The following is a 22,868-nucleotide window of genomic DNA, read 5'->3' on the forward strand; positions in this document are numbered from 1 at the left end:
CGTGCACATTTTCATTTACATATTTATTGCCTTTTATTACTTTTTCAAACTCATGTCCTCACATTGCATACATGCATTCCATTCATTTGCATCCCACTCGCATTATTCGTGACTTCTCCAAAGGATCGTTATTGGGCTTCACAATTAATGTGATTGGCACCACTCAACCTTTGAAGAGAAATTTCCCCCAACACACCTAGGTCTAGGGTTTGCATTCATGTAGTGCATCCAAATGTAATAAATTCTTTGGTTAAAACAAGAAAATCTTTGATTAAATCATGTAACTAGCCCTGGCTAGGTCAAAGGGGTGCCTTGGATTTTATCCTTGCCTTCCCCTTTGTCAAATGTGACTCCCGAACCTTTTTCTTTGGTTTACGTGGACTAGGAGTCGTTTAAAAGGGGTTTCTTACTACTTTTTCCTATTTTTTCTTTAAAAATTCCTTTTTTAGGTGACTTGGTACACCTTAACTCATTACCAAGTGGCGACTCCGATTTTTTTTTATTTCAAAACCCTTTTTAAACTATAATTTTGGGTCAAATCGTCGCATTTTCAACCCCCCATTTAGACCCATTTTTTCTTTTAAATCACAATTCATTTTTCAAACACAAAAAAATACATTTTCTTAAACCATTTATTTATTTTATCAAAAAATGGGGCGCGACAGCCATTACGGAGTTCTTATAATCTAATCCCTGCAATTGATGGTCAATTGACTGAGCTAAGGAGTTAGTATTAATTCATGCAAAGATGCGCCTCTAAAGTTAGGGTAAAGAATTATCTATCTCACTTCGTCACGAAGAGCAATAATTCTATTATTTTTCATGTCTATAGAGAGACAACAAAATTAGCGATGCTTAATCGAAAAAAAAGCAATCAACTATATACTTAACTCATGCCCCAAGATTCGCTCAGCACATGGGGTACACCTATTATTTTGAAAGTTGAAGTGATCTAATTGTATATGAGAAAGTAAACAAAAATAGGTAAAGGAACATTTTGGTTAAGTTTAGTCTAATGACAAAAAGAGTCGCACATGTCCAAGTTTTTGCCCAAAAATATAGACCATTCAAACCACCCAAAACATGTCCTAGTTCTGAGTCAAATCAACAGGTGCTTGCATTTACTAAGGTGTTCCTTGGATTAGGAACCAGGTCTAGCGTACTGTCAGGCTCCTGGGTTTGAGCTTCGTGAGATACAGAGGAGGAAGGTGACTACGAAAGAGGATTTGGGGAAAAGATTGGGAAAGGAATGAGAAATGAGGGGAAGAGAGAATTAGACCAACAAGAGAGAGAAAGTAATAAAAGTCATATTAAGTCTCATGGCCCCTTTCTGTTACACCTTCTATTTATAATAGCAGCTAATCAGTAGGAAACTAATCACTCGTGAACTTAACAGAATAACTAATCCTAACCAACTACCAAAATTATTCCAACGGCATTGTTTCAGGTTGTAAATCCTATTTTGCTCTATTACTGAAACGCACATGCTAATGCATAAAACGACAACTTCTATCTTAAGTTCCTGACAATCCCCTCCTCATAAAGAAAGCTTGTCCTCAAGCTTTAAAGTCTGGAAACATTTTGTCAATGAAACTTTTATCCTCCCAGGAAGCCTCAGAGTCTGGCAACTGGTTCCACTTGACCAGATATTGTATAACAGGTTGAGAATTCCTCGTGGTAACCTTGCGTCTAAGCACTTGCTCCGGTTGCAGCAAGCACTGGTCAGAGGAGTCCAACTCAGGCAAGACTGCTTCAATGGACTGACCGTCACCAATCTTCTTTTTAAGAAGTGAAACGTGAAACACTGGATGAACTCTAGCTCTCGGCGGCAACCGTAACTTATAGGCTACAGCCCCCACCTTCTCAATAATTTGAAAAGGCCCATAATACTTGGCCGACAGCTTTAGACTCCTCCTGATAGCTATAGTTTGCTGCCTATAAGGCTGCAACTTAAGGTAAACCCATTCCCCTACCTGCAAAGTTCGCTTTGTCCTGTGTTGAACAGCGTAGTGCTTCATTCGATTCTGAGCCTTAGCTAAGTTTTCTTTGATTTGGGACATGATCTGTAGCCTTTCCTGTACCATAACAGCTGCAGCTGGTATTATAGTGTCATGAAATGGTCCCAAGGGAATAGGGGTCGGCTTGTACCCGTATAATGCCTCAAAGGAGGATAGTTGTAAGCTGGTATGGAAGTTGGTGTTGTACCAGTGCTCCGCCGTAGATAACCACACACTCCACTGTGTTGGGTGCTCACTACACATGCATCTTAGGTACGTTTCCAGGCATTGGTTAACTCTCTCGCTTTGTCCGTCGGACTGTGGGTGATAGGAAGAGCTGTAATGGAGTTTAGTACCCAACATCTTAAACATTTCCTACTAGAACCTACTGAGAAACATCCTGTCTCTATCCGAAATTATCACCTCAGGTAGACCATGGAGTTTATACACATTGTCAAAGAAAGCCATAGCTACCTGCTGAGCTGAGTAGGGGTGTGAGAGTCGCATAAAATGGCTGAACTTAGTAAAGCGATCTACTACCACGAAGATAGTATCAAACCCGTGAGATAAAGGCAATTGCTCGATGAAGTCCATGGTTATTTGGGACCATGCCTGCTGAGGAACTGGAAGTGGCTGTAATAGCCCGGGGTAAGGAACATTTTCGTGCTTACTCCGTTGACACATGTCACAAGATCTCACAAACTGTATGACCTCTTTTTTGATCCCGGGCCAGTGAAACAGTGCTTGCACCCTTTGTAGACACCCTCTTTGACCGGAATGGCCCCCAACTGCAGAGGCATGCAATGCTTTGATAATGTTGCCTCTGATCCCCTTAGAAGTCCCCACATATAATTTGCCTTTGAACTTCAGCAACCCATTGTCCAATTGATAATCGGAGTTGGAAGTAGGATCCAGCAGTAGCTGGGGAATAAGTTCCTGTGCCGTAACATCACCCCAGTAACTATCTATTAGTTCTTGCATCCAAGCTGGTTGCACTGACGAGATGGCAGTCAGGGTACCCAACTTGGTCGGACATCCCTCACTGTGCTCGGCTATCCGTCGTCTAGACAATGCGTCCGCCACTCCATTGTCAATGCCTTTCTTGTATTGGATCTCGTAGTCCAAACCTAACAACTTGGTCAGCCATTTGTGCTGTAAAGGATGTGTGAGCCGCTGTTCAAGTAGGTATTTGAGGGCCTGGTGATCGGTCTGGACGACGAAGTGATGGCCTACCAGGTAATATTTCCATTTAGTGACTGCCATCACCAACGCGAACAGCTCCTTTTCATACACCGATAGTCCCAAATTCTGGTTTGCTAGAGCCTTGCTAAGGAAGGCTATGGGATGTCCTTGTTGCATCAAAACGGCACCAATACCCACGCCACATGCATCCGTCTCGATGACGAATAGGATGTCAAAGTTAGGCATGCTCAATATGGGGGCAGTCGTCATGGCCCTCTTTAAGTCTTCAAAAGCTAACTGAGCTTCAGAACTCCATACGAACCCGTCCTTCTTTAAAAGTTGTGTCAACGGTTTACTGATTACCCCATACCCCTTAATGAACCGTCTATAATACCCTGTTAAACCCAGAAATCCCCTTAGTTCTTTCACTGTTCGGGGTACAGGCCAAGAAAGTATGCAGTTGACCTTAGACTTGTCCATGCTCACGCCTCTTTCCGATATCACATGCCCCAAATACTCCACCGAAGTTTGGGCAAATGAGCATTTAGATCTTTTGCAGAATAGTTGGTTGTTTGCCAAGACCCCCAGGACGATTTGGAGATGTAGCATATGCGACTCAAGGGTAGGGCTATAGACCAGGATATCGTCAAAAAATACTAACACAAATTTCCTCATATATGGCTGAAAAATTCGATTCATCAAAGCCTGGAAGGTAGCCGGAGCATTCGTCAACCCAAACGGCATAACCAAGAACTCGAAGTGACCATGATGCGTCTGAAAGGCAATTTTGTGTGTATCCATTGCCTTAACTCTTAGTTGGTGGTAACCAGCTTGAAAATCCAACTTAGACATGTACTTTGTCCCATGCAACTCGTTCAAAAGTTCATCTATGTTTGGTATGGGAAATCTGTCTTTAACAGTCAGTTCGTTTAGCTTCCGATAATCCACACATAGCCTCCAGGAGTTATCCTTCTTTTTGACCAGCAAAATAGGTGATGCGAAGGGACTGCTACTGTGAGTAACAATACCACTAGAGAGCATCTCAGCCACTTGCCTCTCGATTTCGGTTTTGTGTGTGTGAGGGTACCTGTAAGGCTTAAGTTTGAAGGGTTCTGCTCCAGGTTTGAGAGTGATTTGGTGATCCAACTCTCTTCGTGGGGTTAGACCCCGCGGAGCAGTAAATACTTGCAAATACTGTTGTAATATCCTTTCTACTTGTTTCGGAATATCCTCTGGCTGGAAATCCTGTGACTCGGCCTGTAGGGAAGCACAATTCCATTGCTTCTCTTGTATGAAGGATTTGAGGTCCTTTCCACGTACAAGTTCCATCACAGGTTGGTTGATAACTCCTTGTAGATATAGCAAACTTCCACTACTACTGAGCGCAATGCTGAGACTATGGAAATCAAAGTAATGGGACTAAATTGGTACATCCAATCCACCCCTAGTATAATATCCCAATTCCCCAAATCCATTACCTTCAGGTCAAACTGAAACTGATAGTCTTGTATTAGCCAACTTACCCTCGGGCAAATTGTACCACTAGTAATATCCGTACCATCAGCTAAGGTTACTGTAAAAGAGGTAACCTCTTGGTGTGGTAAGTATAAGGATTTAACCAGCCCAAAGTGAATGAAACTGTTTGAAGCTCCAGTATCTACCAATATCTTTATAGGTAGTTCCCCCATATTACCTAACAGAATAATAGATTTCCTACTCATGGCTCCATTTAAGGCATTCAGTGAAACTTCGGCCAGCTCCCCTACTCGACCAGTACTTTCATCTTGTTCCCCTTCAACATCCTCAAAATCCGTGTCATTTCCTTCATCCAGATCAATGCAGTTCAAGTTCCCCAGCTTACAACGATGACCTGCCCCAAACTTGTCACCACACCTATAGCACAGGCCATGTTTGCGTCTATATTGTATTTCTTCTGCAGAAATTTTATTAAACTCCCTAGCCACATTCTCCTGCCTATTGGAGTTTGGAGTAATGGAAGGAATGCGGTAGGAGTTGGTTGGCTTCTGACTGTTCGGTTGGGTCTTAAACATTCCAAATCTGGACTCCAATGCAGTTTTATTAGTGTTTCGTGGTTGTCTTGATTGCAACTCTAAGGAATATTCTTGTAGTTCAGCTACCTTGAAAGCCTTTGATAGGTTTTTTGGCTTGAACATCTTCACCATTGGCTTGATTTCCTCCTTCAAGCCACTGATGAAACTGGAAACAAAGTAAGGCTCATCCAGCCTAGGATTTCTAAGTAACATAAGAGTTTTTAGCTCCTCAAATTTTTCTTCATATTCCTCTACTGTACCCGTTTGTTGTAGCTTATTAAATTCCTCCACCACATCTCGTGAGGTCTTACAAGCAAATCTCTCACTAAGAAGATCACTAAATTCTGACCAGGAAAGGTTAGGCCGCTCGAGTTTCACCCCTGGAAACTAGTTGTCGGCTTTCCCCTCCAAAAACATCTCTACCATTTCCACCTTCTAACTATCAGGAATCTGGTAGTTTAAGAAATATTTCTGGCATTTCCTAAGCCACTCCCTAGGGTTACCCGCAGCAAACATAGGCAATTCCAATTTTGGCAAGACAGGGTTGAATTTCTTACTTTTGAGCTCCGCATGTCCGAGCTTCATATGCGCAGGTGGAGTCAGCAGCAGCGGCTCTGAAGGTCGCGATTCCAGCTCGGAGCAGCATTTTTCCCTCAGCATCACATTCAGCAAGTTGTTAAACTTTTGTTCAATCAAGCTAAACTTCTGATCTAAGTTTTCTACTAGCGCTTCCAATCGTGAGCTTTTCTGCTCCAGTTCCTCCTGAAACCTCTGTTGACAAGAGGCTTGCACAGTAGCCATCGATTCCACCAACTCCTGCAAACGGCTATCTTGCTTCTTGATCTGATCTTCCAGGGTGCGGTAGCGAGTATTCTCCGCCATTTTCATATCAAATGCAGCCAAGGATTGGCTGCTCTCATACCAGATGTCAGGTTCCTGGGTTTGAGCTTCGTGTGATACAAAAGAGGAAGGTGACTACGAAAGAGGATTTGGGGAAAAGATTGGGAAAGAAATGAGAAATGAGAGGAAGAGAGAATTAGACCAACAAGAGAGAGAAAGTAATAAAAGTCATATTAAGTCTCATGGCCCCTTTCTGTTACACCTTCTATTTATAATAGCAGCTAATCAGTAGGAAACTGATCACTCGTGAACTTAACAGAATAACTAATTCTAACCAACTACCAGAATTATTCCAACGGCATCGTTTCAGGTCGTAGCTCCTATTTTGCTCTATTACTGAAACGCACATGCTAATGCATAAAACGACAACTTCTATCTTAAGTTCCTGACACGTACTTGCCGCCTTTATTGGGTTGAGTTGTTCAACCAACAGGTTGAGCCAATTTAATTGGCATGTGCCTATGAAACCTAACCACATTACCAATATTGCCTTGCAATCCTTCAAGCATCTCAAAGTAAATTGGGGAAGAAATACAATTTTGTTCCCAAAAACCTTTGTTTGGTTTGTGTGCCAAATTGTTCTCCAATGTTTTGATTAAAATAAATATTGTTCCATAAATTTTTATTTTAGATAAACTAAGACAGCTAATGAATATCAATCATGACTAACAATGAAAATCAAATTGATAACAATTTTTTACAGGAATAATATCAGAAACCCCTCTTGAGATTTCTCCTAATATCACTTGGCATTTTGAAAATTTAAAAATATCACTTACCTCTCCTAGTAATTGTAAAAAGAGTATATTAACCTTCACTTGACACATAATGCATCTATCAAATAAATGTAGCTTAAAAATTAAAAAAAGAAGAACGAAAGTCACTTTCTTTTCTGTCCCTTTTCTCCAACATTCTTTCTTAATAATTTTTTTGGATGACTATGCAATATTTCATTTATAAATTATAATAAATTGAATTTTGTTTATCTTTATTTTTTGTGATTGTGATACAATGAAGTGTGATTTATTTGCTTATTTTGAGTTGATTTTTATAATGATAAGTACAATTTAAAAGTTTGGCTACATGTTGAGAAGCAGTTAGAAAAAAAAAAAGTTCATAAGAAATCGATTTTGAGTATATAGAGTTAAATTGGTACAAGTGTATTTCTATGCAAATATCTATTTTATTTTTCAAATTTATATTTTTATAGAATGTAATATTATGATGTGGTAGCACTACTCGATATTGTCTTTTAGGTGATGATTTTCCTGAAGTAAATAAAGTGTTTTAGGAATATTTTTATTTAGCAAGTAAATACGGTTTTTAAAAATTTTGTTATACAAATAATAAAAGTAAGGGAAGTATGTAATATTTTTAAAACGTTAAGGGTGCCAGGTGATATGAAGAGAAACTTCAGGGAAGGTTTCTTAAATTATCTCTTTTTTATACTGATAAAGTACTTATGGTATAAGTGATTCTAGAAAAAAGAAAACCTTCAAAACTCCCTACAAAAATCCCTAAGTGTACTTGATATTTATCTAACAGTTATCAATTTCCTTTAGCTTAAAAAACATCTTCTTAATAAATTACTTTCAATTGAATAACAATACACAGACAATAATAGAAAAAAAGTAATTGGAGAGCAAAGAATTCTAATTTGAATATGACTGTATAATAATTAGTACTATCCAAATTCTTGCATGACTTGTATACATATGTTTCCAATAATTATAGTCATGGATCGTGAATGCAATAACCAGCCAAGGTAAGTGCCTCACATTGCTAATGGGTATTTTTTGAACAAATTTTCTTTTCTTTCCTCTAATTAAAATTTAACATTCTTGTAATAAAGTTTTGGGTCAATTATAATAAATCCACTTAACGTATGAACTCATTCTCACCTTGCCCCTAATCTTCTTTTTTTTTTTCCCATTTCACTACCCATTAGACCAAACTAGCACTCTGTTGTCCTACTCTCTTATATTTTCTTTTTACTTCCCTTTTCACATTGCCATTTTCTTATTTCTTTACCCACTCTTTAATTCATTCTTTCATCCTTATTCCTATCAAATATTTTTCACTTGCTCTTGGCTAGCATTATTAAAAAAAAAAAGAAAAAAAGCTTGATATAATGGATTGTCCCTGCCATCACCCTCATTTACTGTTTGTTGTTGCCATCCATCAATGGCATTTGTTCCACCTCCACCCTCGTTATATTATGCCACCCATGATTGAGTTTTCTTTAATTAATTTTGTCATCTACCTGATCCAAAGAATTTTAAATATAATGTGCAGTATGATTGATGAATTTCAACTTTCAAATCATAGCTTGAAGAATTGAGGGCTAAAAGTGGGGCAAGCATTTGAGTTCCTTTTTAATCTCTCTCTCTGCAGGCTTTATGTCCATATCCCAGAAAAGGGATAATTCCTTTCCTTTTGCATCTATCCAAATGGTACCTCTTAACCGCTAAAATTGGCCCAATGATCAGGGAAGGACTCGATTGGGGGTGGAAAAGGAGTAGTGAGGAATGGGAGGGTTAAAATAAAAAATTAGTACCTCTTGCTATTTCTTTTTTTTTTTTGTTTTTCTTTTAATTTTTTTTATTCATTGCCTATCTAAAGAATTTAGGGGCTCTGGAGTGAAGAGACGATATGAGAAGGACTAGAAAAAGACAGGAGAAAGTGAAAGAAGAAAAGAGAGAAGACAAGGAAAAAAAATCAAATCCAAGATAATCGAAGGGCGATTTTCTCTCACAGGGAGAAAAGTGACACAATTTAAAAGTTGGGAGTAAAATAAGAATCAGGCTATATCTTTAGGTGAATTTATTGTAAGTAACCCTAAAGTTTTAAGCCTTTCTTTTGATGTCAAGCTACATTAATAATTTTATTAAAGAACTCACATAATTCTTTTTAAAAATATTATTTGATTTGAAAGTATTTAATAACATACTTAGGGGGTGCTTGGTTCATGCTCCAAAATTGGAATTGGATACGGAATGAATTATAAAAAATAGTATCGGAATAAGCTCCTAGTATCATTGAAATCACTACTGCTTGGTACAATTTTTAGTGGAATGGGTATCAAAATTATTATTGTAATTTTGCCCTATCTTTTGTTGGGTTCATTCACATGGGCCTTTAGCAGCAACCGCCAATCATCGGCAGCCTTGCTTTCAGCCTATCTGCAGCTATTCAGAAGCCAACCCATCCTCCCACTGGACCTCTCCTTCAACTTCTAGCAACCGAAGATGTGTCCCACAAGACCTTCATGATAAAGAAGAAGCTGGGAAGAAGCAGATACAGAACAGGCCCATCCCTTATTGGATCTGCATGCGCACTGACAACACCATCCGCTACAATGCCAAGCGCCGCCACTGGCGCCGCACCAAGCTCGGCTTCTAAATCTTCTGCGTCCGCCGTCACCATCATGTTACTTGTATTTGTCTCGAGCTTTTTTACTTCTGCCGCCACTTTTTTGTTGTAGGTCTCGATCGAATTTCATTTGATTCGAAGTCACAAAATTGAAACTTTAATTTGATTGAAGAAAAAACAAGAGGGCGAGGAAGGAGTGATACTAGTGAGAGGGAAGGTGAAAGTTTTTGAGATGTTAAGTGATGGCAACAAGAAAAATTTTTAGATGCCGTGGAGGAGGAGACAAGTGGTGGGAGGTGATGGGGAAGACAAGAGGGAGGATGACGGGATGAGGGTGAAGGGGTGAGTGCATAAAAAAAATGTTTTATAAAATTATCTTGGAATCAAATATAGGAATTAACAAAACCCACCAAATTACTCAGGAATGGAGAGTTGCCAACTTTTAGAATTCATTCCAAAATCTTCAATCCCATACCTATTATCCAAACACTTAAAATGGACATCATTCCAAATCTTGAATTCCATACCCTCAAACCAAGCACCCCCTTACACCTTAATTACCTATAGTATGTATTGCTTGTATTTTTATGGATATTTTTACTTGAGTGATTAGTAATTAGTGTAGGTCAAAAATGGATTATCATTTAGTCATTCATAGTGCAGTTGTACCAATTTTGAGACAATGAGATTAAGCATATAAAAGAATCGATTCCAATGTGCAAAAGAGAAGAAACAAATGAGAAGGTATTAGAATAAATAAATGAAATCAAACAATAAAAAATAAAAAAGAAAGTTTAATCAGCTTTTCCATGTTTCTATGTTTTATAATTCTAATACATAATTAACATATATTTGATTTAAATTTATATCTTACTTCACTATAAAATCTTCATGATTATCACTATTTGACATTTAAGGAACCACAATGATCCTAACACCAAATATTAGGGGTCCAAAACTAAAAGTTTCATAATGAAAATTTTTGTATTGTCGAATTTCTATTTATTTTCCTACTTTGCCTAAGGAAAAAAAAAAGGGATAATTTCAGAAACCTCCCTTGAGGTTTCTAAAAATTTCACTAGCCTTCCCTAAAATTTGTAAAATTACATAAAGCTCCCCTAAAGTTAAGGTTTTGATAACAAAGTTAGTCCAATTAGAAAAATAACATTAAAAAAGTACTTTAAAGAGAAAGATGAAACTTTTATTCCATAAATACTCCTTATGCTTGTATATAAGTCATATTAGTAAAAGAATAAAAATATTTAAAAGTTAGAAACAATTAATACATACATTTAACCACTCAAAAAGTTCACATTTAATAAATTAGATGATACAAATAAGTAACAAAACTACACTAATGATTACAAGATTTAGCAAAATAAAATAGTCATCTCTTTTAACATGATTTTGCTATGATTCTCATGATTTTGAACAGAAAAATTTTCAAAATTTGTCTTTCTTTTGCTTCCTTTTAATTTTCTTTGAAACTTTTAAAACTGTGATAATTGTAAAGTTATTTCATGGAAATAAAGGAGACAATTGTAAAGTAATTTCATGGAAATACGGGAGAAAGGAGGGAAAAGAAAGGCAAATTTTGAAAATTTTTCTATTTAAAATCACAAGAATTGTAGTAAATATCATGTTAAAAGAGATAACTAGTCTGTTTTAAATCAGAACAATTGTAGTATATATTATGTTAAAAGAGATAACTAGTCTGTTTTGCTGAATCTTGTAATCATTAGTGTAGTTTTGTTGCTTATTTATGTTGTCTAATTTATTAAATATGAACTTTTTGATTGGTTAAGTGTGTTCATTAATTGTTTCTAACTTTTAATTATTTTTATTCTTTTACTAATACTACTTATATACATGCATAAGGGGTATTTATAGAGTAAAAATTTTATCTCTCTCTTTAAAGTACTTTTTAATGTTTTTTTTCTAATTGGACTAGCTTTGTTATCAAAACCTTAACCTCAAGGAAGGTTTGTGTAATTTTACAAATTTTAGGGGAGGTGCGTGAAATTGTCAGAAACCTCAGGGGAGGTTTCTAAAATTATCCCCAAAAAAACTATAGACTGGATACGTTTTGCTTGAAGTATTGGCAACTAATCGTATGCACGGACTAAACATGAGAGACTAAAACTACAATTCTGAGAATTATTAGCTAGGAAGGTTTTTGTCCTTGAATCAAACAAGCTTGCATGGCTGTGATGTTTCAATTGCAGCCCCTCTATTAGCTGGAAAATGTACAAAGCAAGCAAAGAATCTTGGAAGCATTATCTTCAGAAAAAGAGAGAACTTCTTATCACACATTCATCCCTCCTTGCCTAAGCAAACAGGCCAATTAAGACACAAACTTGCACAATCTGGAGGCAACAAAATTGGAATAGTTTCTACCATAGGCAACCTGGACAACAAACTTCCAACATCAAACGTAAAAACCCAAATAAAATATCAAATGACACTCATATATATAACGTAGAAATTGTTGGTATTTCATCAACAAGAGAATTACAGATTTCTATACATCTGATACAATTGAAAGCTAAAGCACAAAAGATATAGTTTTTTTTTTGTTGTTGTAGATATGGCGATGAGACCTGCAAGAGGTGGGGTGGGACCTTCTATTCGTCCTCGTCTGGGGCCCGTTGTCCAAAATTTTTACGAAGATTTTAAACCCATGTCGGAATGGCGGCAAGATGAAGAGTCAGATATTTTGTCGCTTTTTCTTCCAGGTATGTCATCTACAATTGGACAAGGTCTCCATTGTGGTCAGCTTCATAAATTTGTTCTCTCTTTTAGTTTTTTGGTAAATTATTTATGCATTCATAGTACTAGCGGATTTAGATGCATATCATATATATATACATAATTTGATAATTAAATTTAAAGTGAAATAATGTAACATGCATTTAGATCCGTTAGTACATACATAAACAGTGTAATAAATATTAATTCTTAATTTTTAGTTTTTTTATAGATATAAGTTTTATTTAATGCTAGCATCTTCTTTCCAAGAATGAATCTTGTACATGACCTTTCCTTTTCCAGATTAACTTTACTTCTTTTTATTTATTTATTTTTTTGTATTGCTTGTTTTGCTTCTTAGAGCTTTTGATAAAAGCAGAACCACGTGATAATGCAAAACTTTTATACACATACTCTGAAAACTTTAAAATTTCGAATAAAAGCACATAAATTTTGGTTTGCATATCCCCTTTATTGAATGCCCTATTTGACTTCTTTGTTGTGAAGCGTTCTTCACTTTTTCCTTCCTTTATTCGTTTGCAGCTTTTAAAAGGATGCAACATAGGCTAGGAAGCTTTTTATGATATATTAGTATATGAAACTTAAGCTGATTAAAGAAATAGAGTAAAAGTCCACAAAATTTTTCTTTAGAAAATCAATACTTTGATACATGAAATGCCAATGAACACAGTGAAAGTCTTATTAAATATATTGAACATTTTGAATGTAATGAAATGCATCCATTAACTAGCGATTGAAGTTTGTTTTGCAACTCAACCTGTAAATATTTTGGTTGCAATGTTCTAGATTCATAAGTAACATTGGGATTTATTTGCTTTTAAATTGCCTATTTCTTAGTACAGCGCAAATAAAAGATTAAATTACATCAGATTGGGATACCAAAATATTATTTGAGTTCAATCATGGGATAGCAGAGATTAGTTAATTGCTAATATACATGTATTATTCCCATTATACATACCACCGCAATCTTTAACCCATAATCTCTTGTTTTCTTTCCATATTTTTTTTTGAAAACTTGTATTTCTTTGTATTAGTTAACAAAAATCAAGAATGAAGTAGTCCATCTTCTTGCAAAAAGAATTAGAGAACAATGAAACAATAATGAAAAGAATTAGAGAATAAAAGCAGAAAAGAACCAGAAAAAGAAAGAAGAAGATAGAGCTACCCTTCACTATGAAAGCCTTTTTTTCCAGGTTTTATGAATCAGCACCTTAAGGTTTCAACTGAAGGCAGAAATATTGTCAGAGTCCGTGGGGAACGATTAGTTGCTGGGAACAAATGGAGCCGATTCCAAGAAGATTATCAAGTTCCAGATCGTTGTAATATCAGGGCTATTCGTGCAAAGTTTGAAGGAGGAATTTTAACAATCACAATGCCCTGGAGGAAAGACGCAGCAGCCAAAGCAACTCCTCCAAAAGCTACATCTGGCCTGGACAGCACTACTGATCAAATGCAACAGATCAGTCCTCCAAAAGCACCAATCGAGCCAAGGTCAAAAAAAAGTGCTGATGAAATCCCTCCAAAAGTAATCGATCCACCACCCAGGCCTCAGAAGGCTGCAGCTGAAATTCATCCAAAAGTAGTCGATCCACCATCCAGGCCTCAGACGGCTGCTGCTGAAATTCGTCCAAAAGGACTCGATCAACCATCCAAGCCTCAGAAGGCTGCTGCTGAAATTCATCCAAAAGGACTCGATTCACCATCCAGGCCTCAGAAGGCTATTGATGAAATTCAACCAAAAGTACTCGCTCCACCATCAGTTACAGCTGACAAAGGAAGCAAAGATATTGATGAGAAACTGTTGAGCCAACCACAAACTCAAAAGGGTCGTCAAGATGAACAAGCTAGAAGCCCAGGGGCAATAAAACCCGTGACAACACCAATAACAATTTCCAGTGATGATGATGAAAAGAAGGAGACGATCACCCCTAAAACCAACGCCAAGCCAATGAAACCTGAATATATTGAGAATTTGAAAGAAGTGAGTGATGGTAAAAGAAGTACTGAGAAGAGTAAGGAACCTTTACATACACTAGCCGGAAATCTCACAAGGAAAATTATTGAGGAGAAAGAGAAGCAAAGCCAGACTGCAGTTGCTTCGAGCAGCAAGGATTATGGACTGGGAAATTTCAAGAAAGCAGTTACAAGCCTTGCTGAGCCAAACGAGGAGAGACAATTGTTGGTAAACATTGTTGTTGCAGTGCTGGTTATAGTGGCAGTAGGGGCACACATTGCCTCTAGAATTGGATCAGAAGAAGCTTAACAGTTTCCAGGTGTCTTAAGTTTGTCTTCAGTGTATATGAAATAGTACAATGTACAGAACTGCAAATATAATTGGACAGATGGTCCAAGTGGCAAATTTACGTAATCAATTGGTTGTGTTTTCTATAGTAAAGCTGTTTCTGTGAAGTTTCTATTTTTTTTTCTTTCATTCCTTGTTTCTTCTATAAATAAGTTCCCATGTGTTTTTGCAACCTCTAGTTAAGTAGTTATGAACTTATGATGACCTTATGCATATGCAAGATATGCATATTGGTATATAAATATATACCAAAAAAAAAGGCCCTATTTAGCGCTTTAGATTTCCAGTAAAATTTCCATAGTTATTCCATGTGAAATACCAACATAAAATTTCTCTCTCTCTCAAAAAAAACGTAAATGAATGAATAAAAGGTGAAATCTCTCTCAAGAGAATTTCCTGCTTTTTAAGGTTTAAAAAATGTATTCTAGCTTACCCTTCTATTTTTGGAATTATATTAGGTTTTTTCTTTTCCCTTTTGGACGTAAACTATATAGTTGTCCATCTCTTTATATGTATATAGCTTGCCAGTACAATTTGTAAACGAAATTGTTACGGATTCAAGGGCCAAATTTATACCCAATGACTTTGTTTAATTCTTTTTTCTCAACCGCTGAGCTAATTGTTCTCAAACTTCGAAGAGTCCGTAGTGAACTTATAATCATATTTTCTAAGTAATTTTTAGCTTAGATATAGTTATCCGTATCATTCGGAATGTGATCATCCAGTACAATTTCGAAGTAGTGGGAAAGGAACAGTATACATGTCTGCCAATTAAAAGAAAAGATTGACAGGAAAAGGTTGGAGTTTTTAACTTATATATATATTTTTTGGTGAAATGGCACTTGTTTACCCTACATTTACTTCAACTCATATTCTAACCTATTCTAAGGAAGAGGGTCCAACTAAGCCTACTAAAAAACCAATAGAGATTGAATCAATATCGGATCACTTGAACCCATTTAAAGTGGCAAGCCACATATAATGCCAATTGGTAGGAGGCAGGGTCTGAACCCTTGAGCTCCCATCCCACCAAGTCTTAAAGGCTATGGTGGTGGCCAGCAGCCATCTGAGTTTCTAACTTTCTTTTGGGTGTTATTATTTCATGTTTTAACGAGGGCAAAATTGAGAATCTAAAAAAATTATATATAGTTAACACCAAAACCCCTCACTCCAACATTTTACATAACATAGATATAAATATGTAATTTGTATCAAACATCAAATGACATATGTTCTTGGCGAGCAAATAAGAAGGTAAGCAAGAAACACCACTTTTACAGAAAAACATCTTCTATATCAGGAGACTTCTAGCCCTCTTCTATGAAGTTTCAGCTTGTAATTTTTCCTAAACGATGAACAAGTTTTTTAAACAATTTCAAAATTTTCATAAATAATTTGTATAATCTCATAAAAGCGATGTTAAAACTCAGTATTGTTCATTTGCAACATTACATATCAACTGTGTTAGAGTTACATGGTAGTATTTGAATTGTTTATTTTGAATTTTTCTTTGATTGGCCAAATTTTGGCCTTTAAAAGCTAGATTCTAGCAATCATCCCTGCCCATGAATGATGAATCCATGATTAGGGATGCGCTTGGAAGCTAGAGAAGTTCCAAGCGCTTGGACCGTGACTTTCAATGGTATTCAAACATTATCCATTTATAACACTAATGGCGGCCAATGATGGCATCTGCCCACCCATTGCCTCCGCCACTCTTTCACACCCTTCAAACAGCCTTTTCCCCAAATTCAGCAACAAAGGCGTGAATATCTTACACTTAAATGACTCCCCATCTCCTAGCGTCGTCAACCACGCCTTTATCCTTCTCCCTCCCATCTTTTCCCTCACAACGCACGCACTACATTCCCTCTCATGTATACAAACACCCCACTGCAATCCTTCTCGAGCTCTGCACTTCCATGAAAGAGCTCCAACAATTCCTCCCACTGATCATAAAAAACGGCCTCTACAAGGAGCATCTTTTCCAGACTAAGCTCATTAGTTTGTTCTGTAAATTCGGTAGCCTAACCGATGCTGTGAAAGTGTTTGAACTGGTAGAAGATAAAGTTGATCCTATGTATCATACCATGCTTAAAGGGCATGTTCATCATTCGTCCTTGGCTTCGGCTTTGTGGTTTTATAGTGGGATGATAAGTGATGGGGTTTTGCCGGTTGTTTATAATTTTAGTTACTTGCTTAAGTCTTGTGCTGATAATTTTAATGTTAAGGCAGGGAAAATGATTCACGGGCAGCTGATTGTTAATGGGTTTTCGAGAAATGTGTTTGCGATGACGAGTGTTGTTCATATGTATGCGAAATGTGGGGTCATTGAAGATGCTTATAAGATGTTTGAGAGAATGCCTGAAAGGGACTTGGTTTGCTGGAACACTGTTATGGCTGGGTATGCGCAGAATGGGATGTTGAAGAGGGGTATGGAATTATTTTTGCAGATGCAAGAGGTGGAGGGACATAGGCCTGATGAGGTTACTGTTGTCTCTATCCTGCCTGCTTGTGCTAATTTTGGGTCTTTGAAGATGGGGATGTCGATTCATGGGTATGTGACAAAGAGTGGACTTGAGTCGTTTGTGAATGTTGAGACTGCTTTGGTTGATATGTATGCAAAATGTGGCCAAGTAGGGACTGCACGTTTGGTTTTTGATAGGATGACTTACAAGACTGTTGTCTCGTGGAACACAATGATCGATGGATATGCGCAGAGTGGAAACTCTGAAGAGGCCTTGAAACTTTTTGATGGAATGTTGGATGAAAAGTTGAGACCGAGTAATGTTACTGTTATGGCTGCTTTAACTGCATGTGCTGATTTGGGTGACCTTCATCGTGGACAGGAAATTCATGCGTTGATTAACCAACTGGAACTTGGTTCTGCAGTTTCAGTAATTAACTCTTTGATTTCCATGTACTGCAAATGCAAACAAATTGATATTGCTACTGAATTATTTGAAAAGTTACAAGGAAAAACTATTGTTTCATGGAATGCTATTATTTTAGGTTACGCACAAAATGGGCATGTGATCAAAGCTTTGAGTCTCTTCTCTGACATGCAAATGCAGAATGTAAAAGCTGATTCATTTACAATGGTGAGTGTAATTACTGCTCTTGCTGAGCTATCAGTATTACGCCAAGCAAAGTGGATTCATGGACTTGCTATAAGAAACTATTCAGACAGGAACATTTTTGTTATGACTGCTCTTGTGGACATGTATGCAAAATGTGGAGCTGTTCACACAGCAAGGAAGCTATTTGATATGACGGATGATAAGCATGTAACTACATGGAATGCTATGATAGATGGGTATGGGACCCATGGGTTTGGAAAGGAAGCTGTAGAATTGTTTGATGAAATGCAAAAAGGACATACAAAACCAAACCAGGTGACATTTTTATCTATTATATCAGCTTGCAGCCACTCAGGCTTTATAGAGAAGGGGCGGCAATATTTTACCATCATGACAGAGGAATATGGCTTAGAGCCCTCCATGGATCATTATGGGGCCATGGTTGACCTGCTTGGTCGAGCTGGGATGCTTGATGAGGCTTGGGGCTTCATTCAAAGCATGCCAGTTAAGCCAGAAATCAATGTCTATGGAGCCATGTTGGGGGCTTGCAAGATTCATAGAAATGTAGATTTCGGTGAGATGGCAGCAGAGAAACTCTTTGAGTTAGGCCCGGATGATGGAGGATACCATGTATTACTGGCTAATGTATATGCTACAGCTTCAATGTGGGACAAAGTGGCCAAGGTGAGAAGTTTGATGGAGAAGACGGGGATTCAGAAAACCCCCGGGTGCACTTTGGTGGATCTGAAGAATGAGGTTCATAGTTTCTACTCTGGGAGCATTAATCATCCACAATCCAAAAGAATCTACTCATACCTTGAAAAATTGATGGATAAGATTAAAGCAGCTGGCTATGTTCCTGATACTAATTCTATTCATGATGTGGAGGATGACGTCCAGGAGCAGTTGCTCAATAGCCACAGTGAGAAGCTTGCTATTGCTTTTGCACTCCTAAATACAAGTCCTGGTACACCAATCCATATCAGAAAGAATCTTCGAGTATGTGGTGACTGTCACAGTGCAACGAAATACATCTCTCTTGTAACCAAAAGGGCAATTATTGTACGTGATATGCGTAGGTTCCACCATTTCAAGGATGGAACCTGTTCTTGTGGTGATTATTGGTGATCTGCCCTAACAGTTAGAGCTCAAATCCTGTTAATATGGGGACCTTCATGGTCAAGACGAGAGATTTATGAGGAGACATTTTTACCATTTTTACAAGGAGACCCATAAAGGTGAGGACTGGGCCCCTCAACTGCTGGAAGTACATAGTGTGAACAACTTTTACGTTCAAAGGCTGCCCTCTAATTCCATGACAATTAATATCGTACAGGTTGCTGAGATTATTTCTTCTCCTTACTCGTATACTTGTCAGGTAGCATTCTTGATCTACTCGTGTAATCAAAAACAAAGAAAAAATTCTTGCATCATGGCATCAGCATATTGGAAGATTGAGTTGGGGTGAGGCAGAATTCTGCATCAACAGTCCTACTAGCTAGAAAGCTAGCTAACCTTTCTGAACATGTTCAGTTATGGTTGTTGTAGTTAGTTCATTGTATATGTCTATATAATTTGAACTGCTAAAGCAAAGCCCTAGGTTAAGATGTACTTATATCTGATCTACGTTGAAACAGTTTCTTGTGAAGAATATCACACATAATATGCAATTGTGTGAGCCATACTTGGGCCTGTTCACTGTTGCTTATTGGTACTAGGATCTAGGTCTGGTGTTACATTTACTCAACTGACCCAAGCTAGGAGTTTCTGCGTACAGCACCAAACTTACTGAGAAATAGACATTGCTTGACCCTGTCTTTGCGATGCTTAGGAGTATCCCTTCATCGGTATATCTGGGAGCTAGTGTGAATATCTTGGTTGTACACGCTTCTTGTTTTCCATTACATGGCATTTGTTACTCCCATTCCTGTTAAATTTTGTCACGTTGTTAAATTTGATGGCTTCAAGAACTTGATTCGTGGTTTGAGGACTTCTCACTACTAGTTTGATCCGCTTAATCTTTGTCCTTATTCCTAATTATTCTTCTTGAATCGTGCTCTGATAACTGCTGAACAGGGCATGCTAATTTTGTTTGCGTAAAAGAGTTTATTTAGTTTCAAAAACAAAATAGTAAGCAACTGTATTGCAGTTTGGTACCCCAAGCGTTGGGCTTACAACTATAATCCTGGTTATTTCACAAAATATTTCCATATTTTTGTTAGTTAAGAGTGTGTGTGTGTGTACAATATAATTTGTCTTTTGAAAGTAAAGGAAACTTATTTTATTTAAGTTTCAAATCAAACACCGAGTTTATACTGAGAAGATAATTTTGGCAGATTGAATTCTTAGCTGGATTTTCCTGGAAATCAAACTTTTTGGCTTGTCAAAACAATAGGAAAAATAGGCTAGTTATAATAGTTGATCATACAATTCCTTAGGATAGACAAATGAGGCTTACCTCATAGAGTAATTAGATGAGGACAACTATGGTCACATATCGCCACGGTAATTGATGGAGGAATTTGTAACAATCGACCTAATGTATACATGATTTTTTGGGACTTGGATGGAAGATTTTCTTTGACTACTTTGTTAGTTCTCTTTAGTACTCGAAAGAAAGTAGAAACAACTTAAAGGAGTGTACAAAGAGAAACATGGCATTTGCACTAAATAGTTTAACGTGAATGAAAATATGTGACAAAATCTATGGGGAGTGAAGTTATCTCAGTCGTGTAGGAGAGTACCACACTTGGGATTCAAGTCTATAAGACCTGGATACTTTATGCTAAAACTTTTCAAAATGGCAACGACTGTAAACCTAAAGGTGAAAAAATTGCTCATTGATTGCACCAACTAAAATTCTTGGATTGCTCTGCCAATTACATATTTGGCCAAAATTTATTTATTTGTGTCACAAACATATTTTTCAATAGAACTTTCTATTTTCTCAGTCACCTTTTTATTTCACGTACATTATATCGTAAAAAGTACTACAGTAACTATTTCAAATAATCTCATTCCCAAACACACCCATAATCCCCCAAGAACTGCACACTAATATATGCTTGAGGATGAATTTCACTAGTGTAGTGTGGAGAACTTCCGAAAAAAGGAGCAGCAATTTTAAATGTTTTAATAATAAAGCGTCTAATTGATAAGACATTTAACTAGTAAATGAGAGGTCACAGGCTCAAATCATAAAGAATTAAGAGATAGACCACTGATAATCATCTTTTAAAGAAAGAAAAGAAAGATAAAGAAGGGGAAAAAAGAGTACTTGAGACTTAGGCAGAAGTAATCATCAACACAGGAGGTACATAGTGCATGAAATCGGAAGCCAACAAAATAAGTAAAAAAAATCCCAATGATGACAATTTTTTTTGAGATAAAAAGAGAATTTTCATTACTAAAATTGTTGGAAAGCTCTGTAGAGTGCATAAGTTGAATGATTTCCAATGCATTTTTATTTATACTATATAAGAGCGAGTTGTGGTCAAAAGAGGTTTTGAATTTCAACCGCATGGATAGAGGTTTTTTGGAAATGTGAAATGTTGTGTAGTTTTTTTAAATCTTTTGATACAACTGAGGACAGCATGTGTTTGGGCATGTTTACCGAAATGTCCTCATTTTGATAATTTAAAGCTTTGATTTATGGAGACAACTGGGTATTTGTAGAATGTGTAATTATGTTGCAATCGTTTTTGCATAGAGTACAACTCATATAAACTTATGTGTTGGTGTAATTACTGAAATGGTGTTATAGACACATTTAATTGAAGTGTAGCTTCTAAGACAAGGATAACCGTTTGAGGATATTCCTTTGTTAGAAACAACTTATGTCTGATCACTTGCGCAATTCCTAGAGATGTTAAAGCCCAGGTTGGAAACAACCCATTTCTTTGCCATTTGCATCTCAATTAATTAACAGCCATAAACGTGGGTATGTTAATGAATTAATGTCTGAGCATTGGTAATGGTTGTTCCAATGCCTCCTCTTTCACATTCTTCAGTTCTCCCCTTTCAGCATCCATGATTGGTTTTTTTTTTTTGGCTGCCTTTATACTTAGCATTCAAGAAAATTCCTTGTTTGGATTGCATGTTTTCGCAGGAAAATTTTCTCGATACATTTTGTAATCACTATTTTTTCTCACATTGTTACACTATATTTTTCTATAAAAACTCCAAAAACTTGCAATCCAAATGGGTAGATTTGTGATTTTGTCGAGTGCAACATCCTGAACTTCGTAAGTTATATGTTTTGTTATTTTGATTGATGAATTAGGCTTTGGAGGCTATCAGTACCAGCTGGGGAGACTACTGACCATCCACTAATAAACCCCTTTGGACCCTTAAGCCCCAGCCTGGAAATGGCTGATCTTGATCCCATCCTAGTCCTCTTCATCATTAGTTAAATGGGGGATGAGTAGGTTCTTTGCTATGAAGATAACTTCCCTTGCAACCAATATAAATAAACTATGACGAGAGAATTAATATTAAATAAGCTAAAGATTGTGGCAACCAACATATCAAACTCCCTTGTGGTGTTGTTGAAAGACACCATAGCCCCTCATTTTTTAAAAATTTCGATATAACTCTCTTATACTTTTAACTAAAGTGGAATGGTGATTCCTTCCTTATAAACAAGATTATAATTTATTTATGCTTTATAATTTCTTTCCTTTTTTGTCCTTTTTTTAGTTAGGAAAATCATTTCTTTCCCCTTTCTTCCTTCGAAACACCACCCTTCTTTCTTTTTTGGAAGAATTGTAATTTTGGTCCCTAATCTATAGTGTATGCGCGGAATTAGTCCCCAATCTATTTCGAAAATCAATTTTGGTCCCCAATATATTCAATTTTGCGCTAAAAGTGGACAATTGATGGAATTTCTTCAATTTCAACCAGAACCAAGTCACATGAGATCACGTGCTGACACCTAAAACCCCTTTTTCAATTTTTAAATTTCTGAAACACTTTTTTTAATATTTTCAGCTTTCTCTTGCCTTTTGTCTTGTTAAACAAAGACATGAAAGGCTAAAATTCACTAATCAAGGAGTTAGTAATCATGTGTAGAAATAAATCACAAAATAAAGTAGGAGGATGACATCCTTTACTTTCTTCTTTCCTCATCTTCTTTCTTCCAACTCAAGAACAAACCCTAGGAGCCACAATCCCATTTTAATCAGACAAAAAAATTCCTCATTCTGGCAAAAAG

At 36.9% G+C, this 22,868-nt stretch overlaps 2 protein-coding genes and 1 pseudogene across 2 annotated transcripts; all 3 read left to right on the top strand.

Moving 5' to 3' along the window:
• The first annotated feature begins 6,123 nt into the window (after positions 1-6,123).
• LOC113724461 (uncharacterized) lies at positions 6,124-9,665 on the top strand (annotated as a pseudogene).
• Positions 9,666-11,992: 2,327 nt separating this feature from the next.
• LOC113727402 (uncharacterized) lies at positions 11,993-14,669 on the top strand. The gene is made up of 2 exons (XM_027251550.2): positions 11,993-12,237; positions 13,468-14,669. The coding sequence occupies exons 1-2, from the start codon at positions 12,090-12,092 to the stop codon at positions 14,535-14,537; spliced, it is 1,218 nt and encodes a 405-aa protein (XP_027107351.1). The 5' UTR covers positions 11,993-12,089; the 3' UTR covers positions 14,538-14,669.
• A 1,422-nt stretch (positions 14,670-16,091) lies between these two features.
• Positions 16,092-19,354, top strand: LOC113727403 (pentatricopeptide repeat-containing protein At1g11290, chloroplastic-like). Its single transcript, XM_027251551.2, has one exon. The coding sequence runs from the start codon at positions 16,361-16,363 to the stop codon at positions 18,782-18,784; it is 2,424 nt and encodes an 807-aa protein (XP_027107352.1). The 5' UTR covers positions 16,092-16,360; the 3' UTR covers positions 18,785-19,354.
• The last annotated feature ends 3,514 nt before the right edge of the window (positions 19,355-22,868 follow it).

Source organism: Coffea arabica, chromosome 2c (assembly GCF_036785885.1).
Source record: "Coffea arabica cultivar ET-39 chromosome 2c, Coffea Arabica ET-39 HiFi, whole genome shotgun sequence".
NCBI classification, from domain to species: Eukaryota; Viridiplantae; Streptophyta; class Magnoliopsida; order Gentianales; family Rubiaceae; genus Coffea; species Coffea arabica.

Excerpts from the sequence above, each read along its gene's own strand:
- LOC113727402 (XM_027251550.2), top strand. The coding sequence starts at position 12,090 with ATGGCGATGAGACCTGCAAGAGGTGGGGTGGGACCTTCTATTCGTCCT. Across the intron at positions 12,238-13,467 it reads TTTGTCGCTTTTTCTTCCAG|GTTTTATGAATCAGCACCTT; the intron begins GTATGTCATCTA and ends CTTTTTTTCCAG.
- LOC113727403 (XM_027251551.2), top strand. The coding sequence starts at position 16,361 with ATGACTCCCCATCTCCTAGCGTCGTCAACCACGCCTTTATCCTTCTCC.